At 45.3% G+C, this 18,458-nt stretch overlaps 2 protein-coding genes across 6 annotated transcripts in view; both read right to left on the bottom strand.

Moving 5' to 3' along the window:
• Positions 1-4,890, bottom strand: part of lypd1 (LY6/PLAUR domain containing 1) — a 42,440-nt gene extending 37,550 nt beyond the window's left edge. The window contains exons 1-2 of the mRNA XM_003226145.4: positions 4,643-4,890; positions 576-713 (exon numbers count right to left, since the gene is read on the bottom strand). Of these exons, the coding sequence (XP_003226193.1) occupies positions 576-713; positions 4,643-4,694 (190 nt within the window). The 5' untranslated portion in view covers positions 4,695-4,890. The remainder of the gene's footprint in view (positions 1-575; positions 714-4,642) is intronic.
• A 10,596-nt stretch (positions 4,891-15,486) lies between these two features.
• Positions 15,487-18,458, bottom strand: part of nckap5 (NCK associated protein 5) — an 856,064-nt gene continuing 853,092 nt past the window's right edge. For all 5 annotated transcript variants that reach the window (XM_062975038.1, XM_062975005.1, XM_062974931.1 and 2 more), the window contains one exon: positions 15,487-16,998. In XM_062975038.1, the coding sequence (XP_062831108.1) occupies positions 16,982-16,998 (17 nt within the window). In that variant the 3' untranslated portion in view covers positions 15,487-16,981. The remainder of the gene's footprint in view (positions 16,999-18,458) is intronic.

Here is an 18,458-nt window from a genome sequence, read left to right on the forward strand (position 1 = left end):
ATAAATACTTATTTATATGAATTTTTTTAGAAATTATATATAGTTCCAAAGCAAAACCCTCTCACCTCTAGCCCTATGCAATTCCTAAATGGTCTTATCATATGTATAAGACTCATCTTGAGGACTCAAACATTGGATCTCCATGTATACACACTCTCACGATCAACCATTACGGACTATGTACTGCTAGAGTAAATAAACGGAGCTACTAATTCAACACATTTTCTTCAAACTCAAGGGAGAAAGTCTGTGTAATTAACTGTAATGAGATTAAATGAACTTGTTATTAATTTCCCTGTATGGTACAGAGCTCTGAAACATCTTGTGCTGTCCTGCTATAGATTTGTTAACTTCTCGTAAGTAAACACAAGCATCTAACATTTAAAATGAAACTGTCAACAAGCTACACGGATGAAAGGCAGGCCGTATTCAAATCTAGTCTGCATTTGAAGCAAATTAAAGTCCATCCAGAGATACACTTGAATTATCTAAAGAGTTGAAATAGACAGAGACAGAAATTCAAAGGCAAGAGCAGGCAGTGCATAATGAGAGAAGATGGGTGTAATTTACCTTACCTGAACTTTGCTCCATTACTTCCTTCTGACACATGTCTTGGACATTCACGGTGCAATTCACTATAAACTCTGGGGACGAGCAGTCATTATTCAGCTGAAATTCCTCACACTGATAACACTGTATTTGCAAAGCAAACCCTAGAATAGAAAAAAAAACATTATTAGGTTTGCATTAAAATATCTAATATGGCACTCTTAGGCATGTTTACATGGAGATAATTAAATTCATGGGGAAATGAGTGAAGATGTGTTAGGTCATCTTATCAAGAACTAGGAAGCAGGTGCAAATATGTTTAAGACTGGGTTTCTGTGAGTTTTCCAGGTTGTATGGCCATGTTCCAGAAGCATTCTCTCCTGACATTTCACCCACTTCTATAGCAAGCATCCTCAGATGTTGTAAGGTCTGTTGGAAACTAGGCAATTGGGGTTTATATATATCTGTGGAATGTCCAGGGTGGGAGAAAGAACTGTTCTGTGTTTGAGGAAAGTGTGAACGTTGCAATTGGCCACCTTGATTGGCATTGAATGGCCTTGTAGCTTCAAAGCCTGGCTGCTTCCTGCCTGGGGAATCCTTTGTTGGGAGACGTTAACCGGCCCTGATTGTTTCTTGTCTGAAATTCCCCTTTTTAGTGTTTAGGATTGATTTTTCTATATTCCTCTTCTTTACTTTTAATTCTGCGTTTGGTCTGGCTGTAGGCTCTTTAGTTAAGGGCATCATATCTTCTCCCAACAGCGCTGGCTATTTTACAGAGGCAGCGCTATAAAGGTCTTATTTCTTTTTCCAATTTCTCAAAGGCTGTTTGGCTGCATCAGGCTAAACTGCATCCAGCAGAGGGCAGAATGAACAGCAATGAACCAGGAACAAAATTGATCTGTTTTGCACAGCCTCTCAGACCTCTTTCTCTCCTCCTTTCAGAGCTCTTGCAAAAAGCAAAAGGCTTCTTTTAAAAAGGCAAACAAACCCATGATGCAGAAAAGGAGGAGGGGGAAAGTGATGCTCCTAATAGATGCGCTCCGGAGGGTTTGTTTTTTTTTTCTCCTCCTGTGCCAAAGGGTTTACTTAACTACTAATTAATTGCAAATGATTTAATTACTGTTTTGCCATGCACAATTACAGCGGAAAAGGCATCCAATGCTCCCCGCTCCTTTATCATGTAAACCAACTCCTGTCTAGAAATGGAAGGGAAGACCAAGGAATTTGTTCTGTCTCTACTACCTGATCAAGAAGCAGGACCAGGGCAACAGGAGGTGCATCTGCACTGTAGAATGAGTGCAGTCTGACACCACTTTAACTGCCATGGCTCAATGCTATGGAATCCTGGAAGTTATAGTTTGGTGAGGCACCAGCTCTCTTTTACAGAGAAGGCTACTGGCCTGGTAAAATCATCATAAATAATAATAAATATTTATTTGTATCCTGATTTTCTTCCACCAAGGGAAGAGTACCCACGTCAGGAGAAAATGCTTCTGGAACATGGCCGTACAGCCTGGAAAACTCACAGCAACCCAGACTCTCCTTTGCACTACCAAGAGTCCACTGCTCTCAAAAGTGCATTGCATTGAGCCATGGCTGTTAAAGTGGTGTTAAACTGCATTACTTTTAAGTGTAGATGTTCCCAAGACCCCTCTGGGGCTCCTGCGCCTCTCAAAACGAGGAGGTGGAAGAGAGGGGGGGGGGTGTTCTCCCATTTCCTCAGTCTCAGAGAAGCATAATTTCATAAGACTTTGTCTTGAGATGTCTTAGGAAACCTTCAAGTGAATCTACAAAGTAGAATTATTGCAGTTGGATGCCACCTTAACTGCCATGGCTCAATGTTATGGAATCCTGGGAGCTGTAGTTTGGTGAGGCCACAGTTTTCTTTGCACAGAGGCTACAGACCTGGTAAAACTATTCTGTTGCACTCCCAAGAGTCCACTGCTCTCAAAAGTCCACTGCATTGAGACATGGCTGTTAAAGTGGCGTTAAATTGCACTATTTTAATGTAGATGCACCCAAGACCCCTTTGGGGCTCCTGCACCCCACAAAAAGAGGAGGTAGAAGAGAGAGGGGCTAAAATTCGATCAAGGGTTTGGAAAACAAGCTCTATGAGGAACGGCTTAAAGAGCTGGGCATGTTTAGCCTGCAGAAGAGAAGGCTGAGAGGAGACATGATATGTGTATAAATATGTGAGGGGAAGTCATAGGGAAGAGAGAGCAAGCTTGTTTTCTGCTGCCCCAGAGACTAGGATGCGGAACAATGGATTCAAACTACAGGAAAGGAGATTCCACCTGAACATCAGGAAGAACTGCCTGTGAGAGCTGTTCAGCAGTGCAACTCTCTGCCCTGGCGTGTGTGGTGGAGGCTCCTTCTTTGGAGGTGGGGAGATTCTTCCACTTCCTCAGTCTTGAGAGGTCCTGGGAAACCTTTGAGTGCATCTACAAGAGGCATGAGCAAATGTGGTCCCTCCAGGTGTTTTGGACTTCAACTCTCACAATTCCTAACAGCCGGTAGGCTGTTAGGAATTGTGGGAGTTGAAGTCCAAAACACCTGGAGGGCAGAAGTTTGCCCATGCCTGATCTATAACGTAGAATTAATGCAGTTGGACAACACTTTAACTGCTATGTGACAATTCTATGGAATCTGTAGTTTGGTAAGGGACCACCTGTCTTCAGCAGAAAAGCCTGAAGACCTAGTAAAGCTACAACTCCCCCTGCCCCGCCCTGCAGGAACCCAAAGCATTACTGGATAAAGAGGCCTCAAACAGCATTAATTCTACAGTATGGTTGAGAAACCAGACTAGATGCAATTAAAGAATCCTTTGGTTGCTCAGCAGGGGCAGGGAAAGGTGGGAAAGGAACTGTAAGGAAGAGGAGAGGAAGGGTGGATGGAAGGAAGGGGGTTGTTGGAAATTTTCCAAGCTGTATGGTCATGTTCCAGAAGCATTCTCTCCTGACGTTTTGCTCACATCTATGGCAGGCATCCTCAGAGGTTGTTGAGGTCTGTTGAAAACTAAGCAAGGGAGGTTTATATATCTGTGGAAGGTCCAGGGTGGGAGAAAGAACTCTTGTCAGTTGGGGGCAACTGTAGATGTTGTAATTAATCATCTTGATTAGCATTGAAAAGCCTTGCAACTTCAAAGCCTGGCTGATTCCTGCTTGGCTTTAGATGCGGGCGAAACGTCAGGAGGGAATGCTTCTGGAGCATAGCCAGACAACCTGGAAAACTCACAGCTGCCCTGTGATTCCGGCCATGAAAGCCTTCGACAACGCAAGGAAGGAAATCCTCGTCCAGCTTGTCAGTCGGCATCGCCACCGACCCTTCCCATTCCTCTGGGCCTCGGTTTGGGAGGACGAGCGGGACCTCCGAGGAAGAACAGGCGGGAACGGTTCTTCTCTCTCCTCCGTCTCTGGAGGGAAGGGTCCGCTTCCCGCGCAGCCACGGAAACCCACCGGGAGAGCCTCACTCCCTCGGTGGCAGGCAGAGAAACCCCAGGCAGGCTCCCCGCCAGTCGGGAAAGCGGCGAAAAGGCGCACGACGACGACAACACCCCCAACCACCCCACCCAGCGAGTCGCCTTCTCTCGGGGAGAAGCCTCCCGCAGCTGAATCCCAGGCGCGAATTTGGCCACGGAGCGGGAAGAGAACAACCAGGGCCACCCAGTCCGACCCAGACTTTGACACACCGTCAAAGCACCCCCGGCAGATGGCCATCCCGCAGTAAGCAGCCAGACCTTGAAGCTGAAAGGCTATTCAATGCTCACAACCTCTGAGGATGCCTGCCATAGATGTGGGCGAAACGTCAGGAGAGAATACTTCTGGAACATGGCCATACAGCCCGGAAAACATACAACAACCCTGCTATTCAATACTAATCAACGTGGCGAATTCCAACATTCACTTGCTCCAACAGACAAGGATTCTTTCTCCCATCCTGGACATATATACCCCACTTGCCTAGTTTCCAACAGACCTCACAAGCTCTGAGGATGTCTGGGCAAAATCGTCAGGAGGCAATGCTCTCTGGAACACGGCCATACAGCCCGGGAAACTCGCGGCAGCCGCATCCCGCCTCTCCATCCCGCGCTTACCTGGCGCCAGGCACAATCCCCAGAAAGTTGTGGCCACGGCAAGGAGCCACATCCTCTTGGAGTCTCGCCCTTCTGCCTCCTCCTCCCCCGCTTTCCCTTCCTCTTCTCCCTCTTCTGCGTCGCTGCTGCCGCCGCCGCCGCGGAGAGGAGCCCGGCTGGCTTCCTCCCCGCTCCCGCTCTCCCTCCAGCCTCGCCGGAGTTGGGAGACTGAAAGTCCGGCGGAAGGGAAGGAAGGCGCCGAGGAGAGAAAAGAGGAGAGGAGGGAGGGAGGGAGGAGGCGGGGAAAGAGACCGAGAGAGAGAGAGAGAGAGAGAGAGAGAGACCCCCCCTCCCTCTCCCCAGGATCACGTGACACCTCCCTCCCCCCCCTCCCCCTTTCCAAAGAAGAAAGTTTGGGGAAAAGCCTGTTCTCGGTCTGGGAACAGGGGAGGGGAGAGCAGGCAGAACCCCCCCAGGTGGCATCGGCTCAAAAGGGACATGCTGTTTGGGTTGCTGTGAGTTTCCCGCGCTGTATGGCCCACCTTCCAGAAGCACTCTCTCCTGACGTTGCGCCCAGGCATCCTCAGAGGTTGTGAGGTATCATGGAAACTCATGCCTTTATGAACAATCCTTTGACAAATAAGAGATGGAACAATGTGTTGGCGAAGGCTTCACTAGGTGGCTGTCTATTTCCCGGGCTGCATGGCCATGTTCCAGAAGCATTATCTCCTGACGTTTCGCCCGCCTCTATGGCAGGCATTCTCAGAGGTTGTGAGGTCTGTTGGAAACTAAGCAAGTGGGGTTTATAGATCTGTGGATGGTCCAGGGAGAGAGAAAGAACCCTTGTCTGCCTGAGGCAAGTGTGAATGTTGTTATTGGTCTCCTTGATTAGCATTGAATAGCTTTGCAGCTTCAAAGCCTGGCTGATTCCTGCAGTGCCCGGGGGAATCCTTTGTTGGGAGGTGTTAGCTGCCCCTGACTGATTCATGTCTGGAATTCCTCTGTTTTCAGAGTTTTGTTCCTTATTTACTGTTCTGATTTTGGAGTTTTTTAATAGAGGTAGCCAGATTTTGTTCATGTTCATGGTTTCCTCCTTTCTGTTGAAATTGTCCACATGCTTGTGGATTTCACTGGCTTCTCTGTGTTGCCTGACATGATAGTTGTGAGTGGTCCAGCATTTCTGTGTTTCTCAAATAATACACTGTGTCCTGGTTGATCCATCGGGTGCTCTGCTATGGCTGACTTCTCTGGTTTTCAGCCCGGAAAACGCACAGCAACCCAGTGATTCCGGCCATGAAAGCCTTGGACAACACATTGGACCTCCTTTTTTGTGTGTCCTCCGAAGGTGCCACACACAGTGCTGGCACCTGCTCAGGCGGCTCTGGCTCTCTTCATTGGTTTCTATGGGCGGCTGGGGATCGGGAGGCACTCGCCAGGCAACGCAGCCTAAGCGCCTGGTGATTCCTGTCGGGACACTTCGCCCATTCATGCAGTCCCTTCGTTCATTCGTTCCTCTGATTCCGCCGCGCTTTCTCCCTCGTTGTCTTCTTCGCTGTACTTCTTCTCTTCACGCCCCTCGGCCCCTCTGCTCCGCCGCCCCAAGGCTGTGTGGAAGGACGATTCCCTTTCCTTAAGTGGTTTGGTTAGAGGAACAATCCTCCACCTCTTCTGAGAATACGAAACGCAGGGGACGAGATAGAGGCCGGTTTCTACTCTCAGAAGGCGGTTGCTGCTTGGCTTGCTCTCCGCCGCGTGTTTTGAGGCGGGGAGGTCTGGAGAACAAACCCTATGAGGAGCGGCGTAAAGAGCGGGGCATGTTTCGCCTGCAGAAGAGAAGGCTGAGAGGAGACATGGGGAGGGCCATGTATCAATACGTGAAGGGACGTCCTAAGAGGGAGCAAGCTTGTTTTCTGCTGCCCTGGAGACTGGGGTGCTTTAAACTACAGGAAAGGAGACTCCACCTGAACATGTGGAAAAACTTTCTCACTGTGTGAGACAGCTGTTCAGCAGGGGAACTCTCTGCCACAGAGTGTGGTGGAGGATCCTTCTTTGGAGGCTTTTAAGCAGAAGCTGGATGGTCATCTATCAGGGGTGCTTTGAATGCGATTTTCCTTGGCAGGGGGATTGCACTGGATGGCCCTCGAGGTCGCTTCCAACTCTAGGGTTTTATGATTTCTGACTGTAAAGGGCGAGCCAAGCAGTCTTCCATTATTCTTAGTATTAGTATTATTTCATTTCTGTCCCGCTTTTCATTCCTCCCTCCCTCATAGGGGGGACATTTCCATGCACCTTGAGTGCCTTTCCACGCATGGCCCATTGCCCTGCCCGGCTCCCTTTGCCCACTCGTGGCGCTCGGTGGCCAAGTAAGTGCGGCAACGCCCCTGACTCACTAGATCCTCCAAAGAGCCGGCTTTGAAGCCCAGCAGGTCCGCTTCAGAGACGCATAGCGAGTGAGCCGGGAGCCATTCCCGCCCATTCTGGGCAAAGGGAGGTGGGGCCGCTTTCTCCCATTCAGACCGGACGGACTCCGGTTTGAGACCGCCGTGTAGGTCCTGCCCCCAGGGAGAAGACACCTTTCTCCTGCCTTTCCTTAGTTCTGCGACAGACATTTGCACCTAAAGGAGGCGCAGCGAAGGGGCTAAACCTATCCCAGTCCGATCCATCTTAAAGGTGTCTTTTTAGGACCTGAGTCTGGGGCTCCTGTCCCTCTTAGCGTCGGGAGGGAGACACCGTTTCGGGACGGCGTTTGCACTGTGAAGAGCAAGGATGCTTCCGAGGAGGGAGACGGAGCAGATAAATCTACAGTCCCACTAAGAAAATCCAGCAAATGCTCTGTTCAGCAAAGGACAGGAGGGATCCTCTCACCTCTGCAGGAGTCTATGGCATGCCATGCAGCCAGGGCTGTAGCAAAGAGGGGAAGAGGGTTAGGGGTTCAATCCCCCCCCCCCATTTTTTCAGATTTTTTTCAGATTAATTTTAACTGATTAACCAAATCCCCATGGGCTCCAACAGGCAAGAGTTCCTTCTCCCACCCTGGACCTTCCACAGATAAATAAACCTTCCCTTGCTTAGTTTTTTCCAATATACCTCCCAACCTTTGAGGATGCCTGCCATAGATGTTGGCGAAACGTTGGGAGAGAATGCTTCTGGAACATTTATTTATTTACAGTATTTATATTCCGCCCTTCTCACCCTGAACATATAAGGCAAACATTCAATGCCTTAACATAGAACAAAGACAAAACAAACGCGGGGCTCCGAGCTGGCCTCAAACTCATGACCTCTTGGTCAGAGTGATTTGTTGCAGCTGGTTGCTCAACAGCCTGCGCCACAGCCCAGCCTTACAGCCGGAAAACACAACAACCCTGCAAATCCCAATGAGTGTCCACTGAAGTTTCTCTGCCTTGAGTGTCTACTGAAGTTTATCGGTGGAGCCTGATTTCTAAATTATTTTGTGTTATGGCACTATTCTTCATGATTCACTAAAAATAGTTTCAACCCCCCACCCTGATTATTTTTTTTATATGGCCCGGTATGCAGCTCTACATAGTCTACATAGAGACCACTAATTAAGGAACAGGAAAGGCACTGGAGAAGCCATTAACTAGAGAAGTCATCCATAGCAGAGCACCTGATGAACCAACCTGGACACAGCATATTATGTGAGGACACAGAAATGCCAGACCACGCTAGCAACCACCATGTCAGACTACACAGAGAAGCCATTGAAATCCACAAGAAGCAGGTGGACAATTTCAACAGAATAGAGGAAACAATGAAAATGAACACAATCTGGATACCTGTATTAAAAAATTGTATAATCAGGGCAGTAAATAAAGAACAACACTCTGAAAACAAAGGAATTCCAGACAAAAAACAATCAGGGCCAGTTAACACTTCCCAACAACAGTAAGGAAGCAGCCAGACCTTGAAGCTGCAAGGGTATTCAATGCTAATTGAAGTGGTCAGTTGCAGTATTCACAATTGCCTCAGACAAGAGTTCTTGTCATTCCACAGACATATAAACCCCACTTGCCTAGTTTCCAACATACCTCACAATCTCTGAGGATGCCTGCCATAGATGTGGGTTAAACCTCAGGAAAGAATGCTTTTAGAACTTTTAAGTAAAGGTAAAGGTTTCCTCTGACGTTAAGTCCAGTCATGTCCAACTCTGGGGGTTGGTGCTCATCTCCATTTCTAAGCCAAAGAGCCGGCGTTGTCCGTAGACACCTCCAAGGTCATGTGGCCGGCATGACTTCATGGAGTATCGTTACCTTCTGGAACCTTACAGCCTGGAAAACTCACAGCAACCCAAAGCTTGGGGTGTGGAGAAACATCTTTGCGTACCTTCTGGGGTGCCTTCAAGGCGCTTCCAGCTCATGGCTTCCCCATCACAGGGTTTTTCTCAGTCAATTTGGCTCAGAAGAGGTTCGCCTTGGCCTCCCTATGAGGCTGAGAGAATGTGACTCAGCCAAGGCCAACCAGTGATCATTTCTGGGCGAGCAGAGATTCAGAGCCTGGTCTCCATTTAGGGTAGTGATTCTCAACCTGTGGGTCCTCAAGTGTTTTGGCCTACAACTCCCAGAAATCCCAGCCAGTATACCAGCTGTTAGGGTTTATGGGAGTTGAAGGCCAAAACATCTGGGGACCCACAGGTTGAGAACCACTGATCTAGGGTTACAACTTCACAATGCCAAACCAAGTGCAGGACCATACTTTCTCAGCCTGGGCAAGACACAGTCTCTCAGCTTCATATGAAAACAACACCTGACACACAAGAAAACTTCATAATAGGGTCGCTATAAAACGGAAGAGACTTGAAGGCGCACAGCTTAGTACGCAGCACACCAGTTGAATCGTTTCGTATGCGCTTCCAAGGAAGAGCGGGAAAAGGAACCAGGCGTCATTCCGAACAGCTTGACTTTTATGGCTGTGAGAGCCTATAGGTGGGAAGGGGGTCGCCAGACGCCTTGTCCCCTGTGTGCTCCCCGGTGAGGAGAAACCGGAGCTGATCCGCATTGGGGCGCCTTATGGCCCCTTGCTTCGATCAGTTCCTCACAGCATTTCCTCTCAGGTTCTCCTCCTTCCTCTTAGTGCCAGTCTCAGCACCTACCGGCTGTTAGGAATGGTGGGAGTTGAAGTCCAAAACACCCGGAGGGCCCAAGTTGGCCCATGCCTGTCCTAGACTGTAGAACTAATGCAGTTTGGCGCTCGCTTCACTGTCCTGACTCAGTGAGCCTTCTTTTGAGTCCATAGCATTGAGCTAGGGCACTTAAAGAGTGGTGTCAAATGGTATTCATTCTACAGCGTAGCTATACAGTCAGCCAGGAGGCCTCAACGAGGCTGCAGCCCCACCGTTGGTCTGTTCGGTTCCCTCCTCGGATACGGAGCCAATTGGTTGAGAGGAGAAGCCGCCTCCCCGCAGCCCTTCTGAGGCTGGAGAGAAAGAGCGAGGATCTCTATTCAATTCCTTCTCGCTTTGAAAGCAGGGAGTAACAGCCGCGCGGCCCTCCAGCCAGTACGGGGGATGCTGGGGCTGCAGTCGGACAACATCTGCACACCACTCCCATTTTGACTCCTTATATCGCCGCGCAAATGCAAACCTTTGTTCTCCAGCCAGCAGTTGAGTAGTATACCATGCAGCTGTGACTACATAGGGACCACCAAACGCTGCATTGCCCAGACACCAATCAAGGAACACGAAAGGAACTGCAGACTGACCCAACAAGAGAAGTCAGCCAGAGCAGAGCACTTGAACCAACCTGGACACAGCATATGATTTGAGAACACAGAAATGCTGGACCACTCCCACAACCACCATGTCAGGCTACACAGAGAAGCCATTGAAATCCACAAGAAGCATGTAGACAATTTAAACAGATAGGAGGAAACCATGAAAATGAACAAAATCTGGCTACCAGTTATAAAAAAAACTAAAATCAGGGTAATAAATAAAGAACAACACTCAGAAAACAGGGGAATTCCAGACATGAATCAATCAGGACCAGCTAACACCTCCCAACAAAGGATTCCCCCCCTCCCCGGCAGGAAGCAGCCAATGCTAATCAAGGTGGCCAAATGCAACATTCACATCTTCCTCCAACATACAAAAGTTTTTTCTCCCAACCTGAACCTGCCACAGATATATAAACCCCACTTGCCTAGTTTCCAACAGGCCTCACAACCTCTGAGGACGCTTCCCATAGATGTGGGCGAAACACCTGGAAATAATGGTTCTGGAACATGGCCATAGAGCCCGGAAAACTCACAGCAACTCAGTAAACATGCACAGCTTCACCTTCCTCAACCTTCAACCGAGGTTGGGAATAAGACCGCCCTTTAGGTCAGTATTTCCCAAACTCTTGTCTTTTTGGACTTCATTGCAAGCATCCCCAATCATTGGCCAAGGTAGCTCAGGCTTCTGGGAGTTGATGTCCAAAACACCAGGAGAATTAGAGGTTGGGCATTCCTGCTTTAGGTGATGGTGTGAACAGCTCCCCGCCCTCCTCATTAACCAGGCACAGGCAAACTTTGGCCCTCCAGGTGTTTTGGACATCAGTTCCCAAAAATCCCAGCCACAGAGGTTAACATTTTCTCGAGAGGCCCTGCTCTCAGTCCCACCTCCTTTGCAAGTGCAATTGGCAGGGATGAGAGACAGGGTCTTCTCGGCAGCGGCTCCTCGGCTCTGGAACTCTCTTCCCAGCGAGATTAGATCAGACTCTCCCTCCTGGCCAGGAAAGCAATGCAGTACAGGAAATAAATAGGATTATGTGCAATTAACAATTTAGAATGGCTTCAGTTTACGATTTTGGATCATGTGATTTTAATGTTTATATGAAGATGCTTTAATACTATGCCCTAATTGTTTAAATGTCGCTTATGTTTTATGCTTAATGGTTTTTGTGATTTTAACTTATATGTTATTGATATTATGATTTGGTTTTTACATGTATGTTTGGCGCTGAATTTTGCCATTAATATGTTGTACACCGCTTTGAGTCCCCCCAGGGGTGAGAAAAGCAGCATATAAATACAGTAAATAAATAAATATAAATTTTATCAGCTGTTAGGAATTGTGGAAATTGAAGCCCAAAACACCTGGAGGTCCGAAGCCTGCCCATGCCTGAAAGCTGCACATTTCCCACCATAAAGTGGAGAAAAGATATGACTGGGCTACAAACCAGATCCTTCTTTTAACCAACTATTTAATGCAGTTTCCATCTGGTGTTAAAGAAAGTGGTTTCACTGTGCAGAGGATTGCAAAGGAAATCCTGGAACCAACTTGAAGCCTGGAGGGTGATGACACAAACCACAGAGCCCTGGTGTGCATTTTTTCTTGCAGTTTTATGGGAATTCTCTGGCTGCTGAAGTTTAACTAGCTTTGAACTGCATTGAATGCAGGGGCTCTCAGAAGGTGTTGTGCCACCACAGTGGTGTAGCTAGAGGACATGAGAGAAGCATCCCAGCAGGATGGAAACACATCCGGGTATCCCCTGAGCGATATCACTGTACACGGCCAATTCTCTTACACCGAAAGCGATTTTTAGTATGTTCTCAAGTCACTTCTGACACAATTTTAAAAAGTGGTGCAGCTGGGCGAGTTTAGGAACCACACTGAATGGCTTTATTACTCAACACCCTCTCTCTGTCACCTTTTAAAGAAAGCAAGGTGCCACCCACGCTGTCATGACATTTCCTGTATTCAGGTGGATCTACACTGTAGAATGCAGTGGCGATTCAGATGGCCACCCAGCCTCTATTTAACCTTGTGGAGCGTCAACATCCACAATTCTGTAGCATTGAGCCATAGCAGTTAAAGTGGCATCAAACTGCATCCGTTCTATAGTGTACTAGCTGTGCCCAGCCACGCGTTGCTGTGGCGAAGTATGGTGGTGTTGGTCAGTCTACATTAGGTTGTATTTATGCTGTGACCTCCACCTTCTTTATACTCATATTAGTAGTAATATTTGAAGTCTGTTACCTTGTTCAATTTTTCAGTTTTGTGGGTCTGGATTGTGTTTTGTGGTGTGATTGTGTTGTTACAATCGGGAGGCAAGGCTTTTGCGTTGTTTTGCCAAGTTTTGTATTTCTGGGGCGTTTAATTGTGTTGTTATAGTCATGATGCATTGTTGTGAATTTTGTGGGTCTGGATTGTGGTTTTGTGGTGTGATTGTGTTGTTACAACTGGGAGGGAAGGCTTTTGCGTTGTGTTGTCAAGTTTTGTATTTCTGGGGCATTTAGTTGTGTGCCAAGTTTCATATTTCTGGGGCGTTTAGTTGTGTTGTTATAGTCACAATGCTTTGTTGTGAGTTTTGTGCATCCGGATTGTGGTTTTGTGGTGTGGTTGTGTTGTTACAACCAGGAGGCAAGGCTTTTGCGTTGTGTTGTCAAGTTTTGTATTTCTGGGGCGTTTAGTTGTGTTGTTATAGTCACGATGTATTGTTGTGAGTTTTAGGGGTCCGGATTGTGGTTTTGTGGTGTGGTTGTGTTGTTACAACCGGGAGGGAAGGCTTTTGCGTTGTGTCGCCAAGTTTCGTATTTCTGGAGTGTTTAGTTGTGTTGTTACAGTCACGATGCATTGTTGTGAGTTTTGTGGGTCCAGTGTGGTTTTGTGGTGTGATTGTGTTGTTACAACCGGGAGGCAAGGCTTTTGCGTTGTGTTGCCAAGTTTTGTATTTCTAGGGCGTTTAGTTGTGTTGTTATAGTCATGATGTGTTGTTGTGAGTTTTGTGGGTCCGGATTGTGGTTTTGTGGTGTGGTTGTGTTGTTGTAACCGGAAGGCAAGGCTTTTGCATTGTGTTGCCAAGTTTCGTATTTGTGGGATGTTTAGTTTTGTTGTTATAGTCACTGCGCCCGCAACTTTATCCTTTTATATATATAGATATGCAGCCTTCCCTGGCAGGAAGGAAAATCCTTTTGCTTTGTGCTCAACGACACCAGTTACCTCTTCCCAATGAAGATATCCCTTTGAGCCCAGGAGGCAGGAGGCTACCATTTCTCAAGCCAGTCACTCACTGCTAATGTCAATGGAAAGCAGTGGTTTGTTACAGTTAGAGCAGTGGTTCCCCACCAGTGGTCTCCAAGAACTAAAATATGGTCCGCGGCCTCAGTTACACAGTTGCAACAAGAGCAACTGGTCTCGCAAAACCCTCTTATAGTGCCAAGGCAATGGGGATGTTGGGAGAGGAAGAAGCTGACTACCATAAAAGGCGCAACAAGCCTCCTGCCTGCTGCTTTGCTTCTCCTCCTCCTCCTCCTCCTCCCTCCCACTGAGCAGAGCCGTTCCATGTGATGCCTGGAAGCGGGGGTGCCTAGGTGTCTTTGTTTTTAGACCTGTTCCTGGGATTATTCTGGGTGATGATCCAGAAAATTGCATGGGTTAGACCACATCAGCTCTAGATTATTAAGTATGGTTTTCTATGGGCAAGCAGATGGTGACTACCGGATGGCATAAGTTCTGTATCAGAAACTAGAGCTGATGTGGTCTATCCAATGCAATTTTGTGAAATAGCACTTCAAATAACCAAACTGAAACTAAAGTTGACCAAAAACTGATTTGTAACCCATTTGGAGAGTAGTCAAGTGGTCCCTGGTCAAAGTGGTCCTTGGTCAAGTTGACCGTGGTCAAACAAAGGTTGGGACCCACTGTGTTAAGAGAATCAGGAAGCGGTCCCAATGGCCATCCAGTGTAACCCCATTTTGCCATGCAGGAAAATACAATCAAAGCACTCCTGACAGATGGCCATCCAGCCTCTATTTAAAAACCTGCAAAGAGGAATAAACCACCATGCTTTGAGGCAGAGAATTCCATTGCTGAACAAAAATTGAAACATGGTTACCATGTCCACTTCACAATCTTTTCCAGGCCTAAGCTGCTCTTCATGGGACATGGTTTCCAGACCTTTTACCATTACAGGCACCGTAGTTGTTGTTTCCCTCTCAGCAGCTAGAACAGCCAAAAATATAAGGTGTGAAGGATCCCTCTAAAAGGCAGCAATTGTTTAAGGGGCAGGAGACAGTAGTCTAATGTTCTGTGGTTGCAACAGGGAAAGGCGTATTTCTCCCAAGGGTCTGCTTCTCAGGAAAGAAAAAAATTGAACCCCTTCACCTTTTTATCTTACAAGCTTTCCCAAAGAAACAATGTGCTATAAGTGAATTGAGAACTCATCGTTAAGGCTGGGGCCTTTCATTCCAGTGGATGGCCTTTACGCAACAAACCTCTGAAATGAGCAAATGCCTTAAAAGAAAATAAATCAATGAATACATAAAGAGCAATCTTACTTTATGCTGGGCCCAGGACTCTACCTCTGCTTTTGTTCTCTGCCTGCACTAATTTCCGGCCTTCCGTTTTGATGCTGGAGTGTTTCGTCTTGCACAAGATAATGTGTGTTGTATGTCTCAAGCGTTTCTATTACAACTCATATACTCGCCCCTGATGGCTTTTTCCAGCCTCATCTTTCACAGGGCATTCTTTGCTTTTCATTATTCACCATCTTGTCTCAAAAGAGAGAGGGAGCAGGCGCTAGAGAGACTTGAATTAAGCTTAAATTAGTTTTTAGTTGCCATGTACCAAATTCATTTGACTATCTGCCCTTTTATTAATCGTGGCGCAAACCTAAGGCTTCTCCGTTTGAGCAAAGAAATGGCTGGCAAATCATCACCCACACCTTCATTTCAGCTAATTTTCTTTCTGAAGAAATGTTGCTATATTTCTTGGCACTTATATTTTACACAAAACTGGAAAAGATGGCTCTTAACAATCCATTTCCAAGCAGTTTTTGAAATCTTTTGACAAAATGAGTGCCTATTCACTGCTGAATATGTATAAGTTGATAGGGATATATTTCAATGTTTTGATAACCAGATGTGATATGACTTTTATTCTGAAACAAATTCCAAAATAAGCTTCATCAAAGTCAGAGACAATGAAATACCAACCTGACTGTACGTATATTTAAAACAACATGAAATGTAACATTGCACAAAAGTATTGACAATGTAACACTGGTTGTACGACATCATTCTGGGGAGATGCGTGTTTGGGGAATTAACTGACGTACACTACAAATGTAAGAAAGCAAGCTAGAAGTATTCCAAATATAGCTAGCTTATAGACTGCTGTACAAAAGTTGTTATAAATACTCCACACCTAGAAAAAATACGTCCCACCTTTGAGATTGATTTCCCCCTTACATATAAATGGTCTTTGTGGGGGAAAAAACCCTCCACAAATTTGTTTGCTAGCACCAGTTTGCTAAAAAATTTAAAGCGTAAATTACAAATCTAAACTGCATTTTAGTCATTGATTCCCAGAATTATGGTAAAAGCCAGATTAGAGTTGAATAAACACCACAGGTATTTATGATATAAGGCTACAGGTAAAAGGGAGTAGTAGTAATAATAATAATAATAATAATAATAATAATAATAATAATAATAATAATATGTATTTGAGGTTTTCAATAAAGAACATGAACAAAAACATAAGCTCTCTGAGAATACCGGTTTCAAAATTGCACTAAGATAGATATTTTTTTAAAAGCCTGTTGTACAATGTGGTCCAGTGAAATTCAGCATAGACATTTTGGCAAGGTCAATTTTGCATTAAAACATTATTCCTACATACAGTTTTAAGACTAAAAAGTTTATAAATCTTTATTTTACAACAAAAAATCACTAATTTTTGTTAATATTAACATCAATGTTTACAATTAGTAAACTGCCATTTCAAGAGCATGGCACCAATTAGTATTTATTTATTGCTGTCACATTTTTTTCTACAAATATAATTTTCTTTCCCCTGACCCCCCCAAAGAACATTTTTACAACTTCTGTACAAATATTCATAAAAGTGCAAAATTAAGACTATTTTTAAAGTAACCAGAGTTATTGTAATTATCGAAGTCTCCGCCTATTACAATGCTGCTTACTTTCTCTTTATTGCTCTATATGAATATATCTAGATATATCATATTATGAGTCTTAGCAACTTGCTTGGAATATTTTGAATGGCTCTTTCTTTTCTGTTATTTACTATATTTTTCCTTAAGTTCTCCATTCAATGTCCCCTTGCACTGGTGAATGTCTCTTTATACATCGTTGGAGCGTTGTCTTGCAGAAGAGGAGAAGCTATCACATAAAGAGTTGCTTGGACATCCCAAATGGCCTGCACCATACCTATCAGAACTATTTAGAGAAATTTCTATATTCTCCCCACTTTCTTCTTCTTTTTGGCCTTCAACCAGGTGCAGACGACTCTTCTCTTTTTTTCCAAGAAAATGCTTCTGCTGCTGTTAAATGTGCCGAGAGACTCCAGGGAAATTTTAAGATAACCTCTTCCCAGAATCTTCCTCTTTCTCCTCAGGTTGCTTCAATTTCTGAAACAAATTAGAGCAAGAAATTAGAAAAGACAGTTCTGGTAAAAAATACATGAAAACAAAAGTTATCTGAACTATAAATAGTCTATTATGACATGATCACCAGTAACAGTAGAGAAGGAACAGATAGTTAAATACTTTGGGGCTTTATCCCCCGCTAAAATTAAATGCAATAATAAAGTCCATTTTGGGATAAATCACAGCTTTAATGGTTCTGCTCAGACAAATAGGACTCAATTTGCAAAACAGTTAAGTGCCATTTACATTTTAAGCAGCTGATATTGGCATCTGTATGTGTGAAGTATCTCCCACATATAATTTACATTTTCCATTCTTCTTCGGGAATGATTTTTAAGGATAACTGGATATTCATCAAAGACTGATCATTTATTTCACATGGGCTTCACAGCACCTTGTCTTGAGAACTCAGGGCTGCAGCCACAATGGTTGTTCTGTATACAAGTCAACAGAAGATGTACATAGTAAAAATAGGTGTGTTTAAACCCTGTCAAATTTAGTTTTGTATGCAGGCTACAGACCAAATCCCATTGAGTTCAATGGAATAGATCAAAACTGAAATAAACAGGGCTTATAGCTGCCATGACCTAGTTGTTTCAGCTTAATGAAGGTAATTCTGTGTGATTTTCCTTGCACTTTTCCCTTGCACAGACTGAGCCAGTTACGTGGTTTTCTCCAACCCCTGAGGCCTTTTTCAGAGTTGAGGTAGGAAGCCGCTACTATGGGGAGAAAAGGACTGGAACGTCTACTTCAGATAGTTGGACACATTCAGTTCAATCAATCTTACAAGCATTATTTTTTTATGTATACTTTCTGTTCTAATAAAACCAGATTTTAACCACCTGCTGTTTTAAATGCTGCTGTTTCCCCAATGGCACTTTTATCTTTTATGAAAGACAGAGTAGGCTACTGGTCCGCTCTACAAGTTTGAGCAAAAATAGTAGAATAACAAATATTTACACATAATGAGAATGGCACACTATATATCTATTGCTGGAAGAAATGAAATCACTTGCGTCATCTAATTAATGTGTAGGCTGTTGTATTATCTGTTTTAATGGCTTCTTTATTTAGAACTTTAGTAAACAACTTGGAGTATGGTAGAGAGTAGAAAGTGTTCCACATGTATTTACTTTCAACTTCTTTGTCAAAGACACTGTCTGGATTCCACATCAGAGTGACGGATGTGTAATGTTCTTGACACAGCACTAGGGTACTCACACTTTCCAGAAAGCAACTTTCTGGTCCTAGTGGCACCGTTATGGCCATATACTAGCTAGAGCGGTTGATAAAGGTATAGGGAAATGTGTCAGGAAACAGCTGTGCAATCTTGTTTCCTCTTCCCCTGGCTGCAAAACTGCACATGGCTTGGTTCTGTTCTCTCCACCTGACACTAGTGAATAGCTGTGGCAGTGCCCGAGGGCTTGAAAGAGTACTTAGAC

The sequence above is a fragment of the Anolis carolinensis genome, chromosome 1 (assembly GCF_035594765.1).
Source record: "Anolis carolinensis isolate JA03-04 chromosome 1, rAnoCar3.1.pri, whole genome shotgun sequence".
NCBI classification, from domain to species: domain Eukaryota; kingdom Metazoa; phylum Chordata; class Lepidosauria; order Squamata; family Dactyloidae; genus Anolis; species Anolis carolinensis.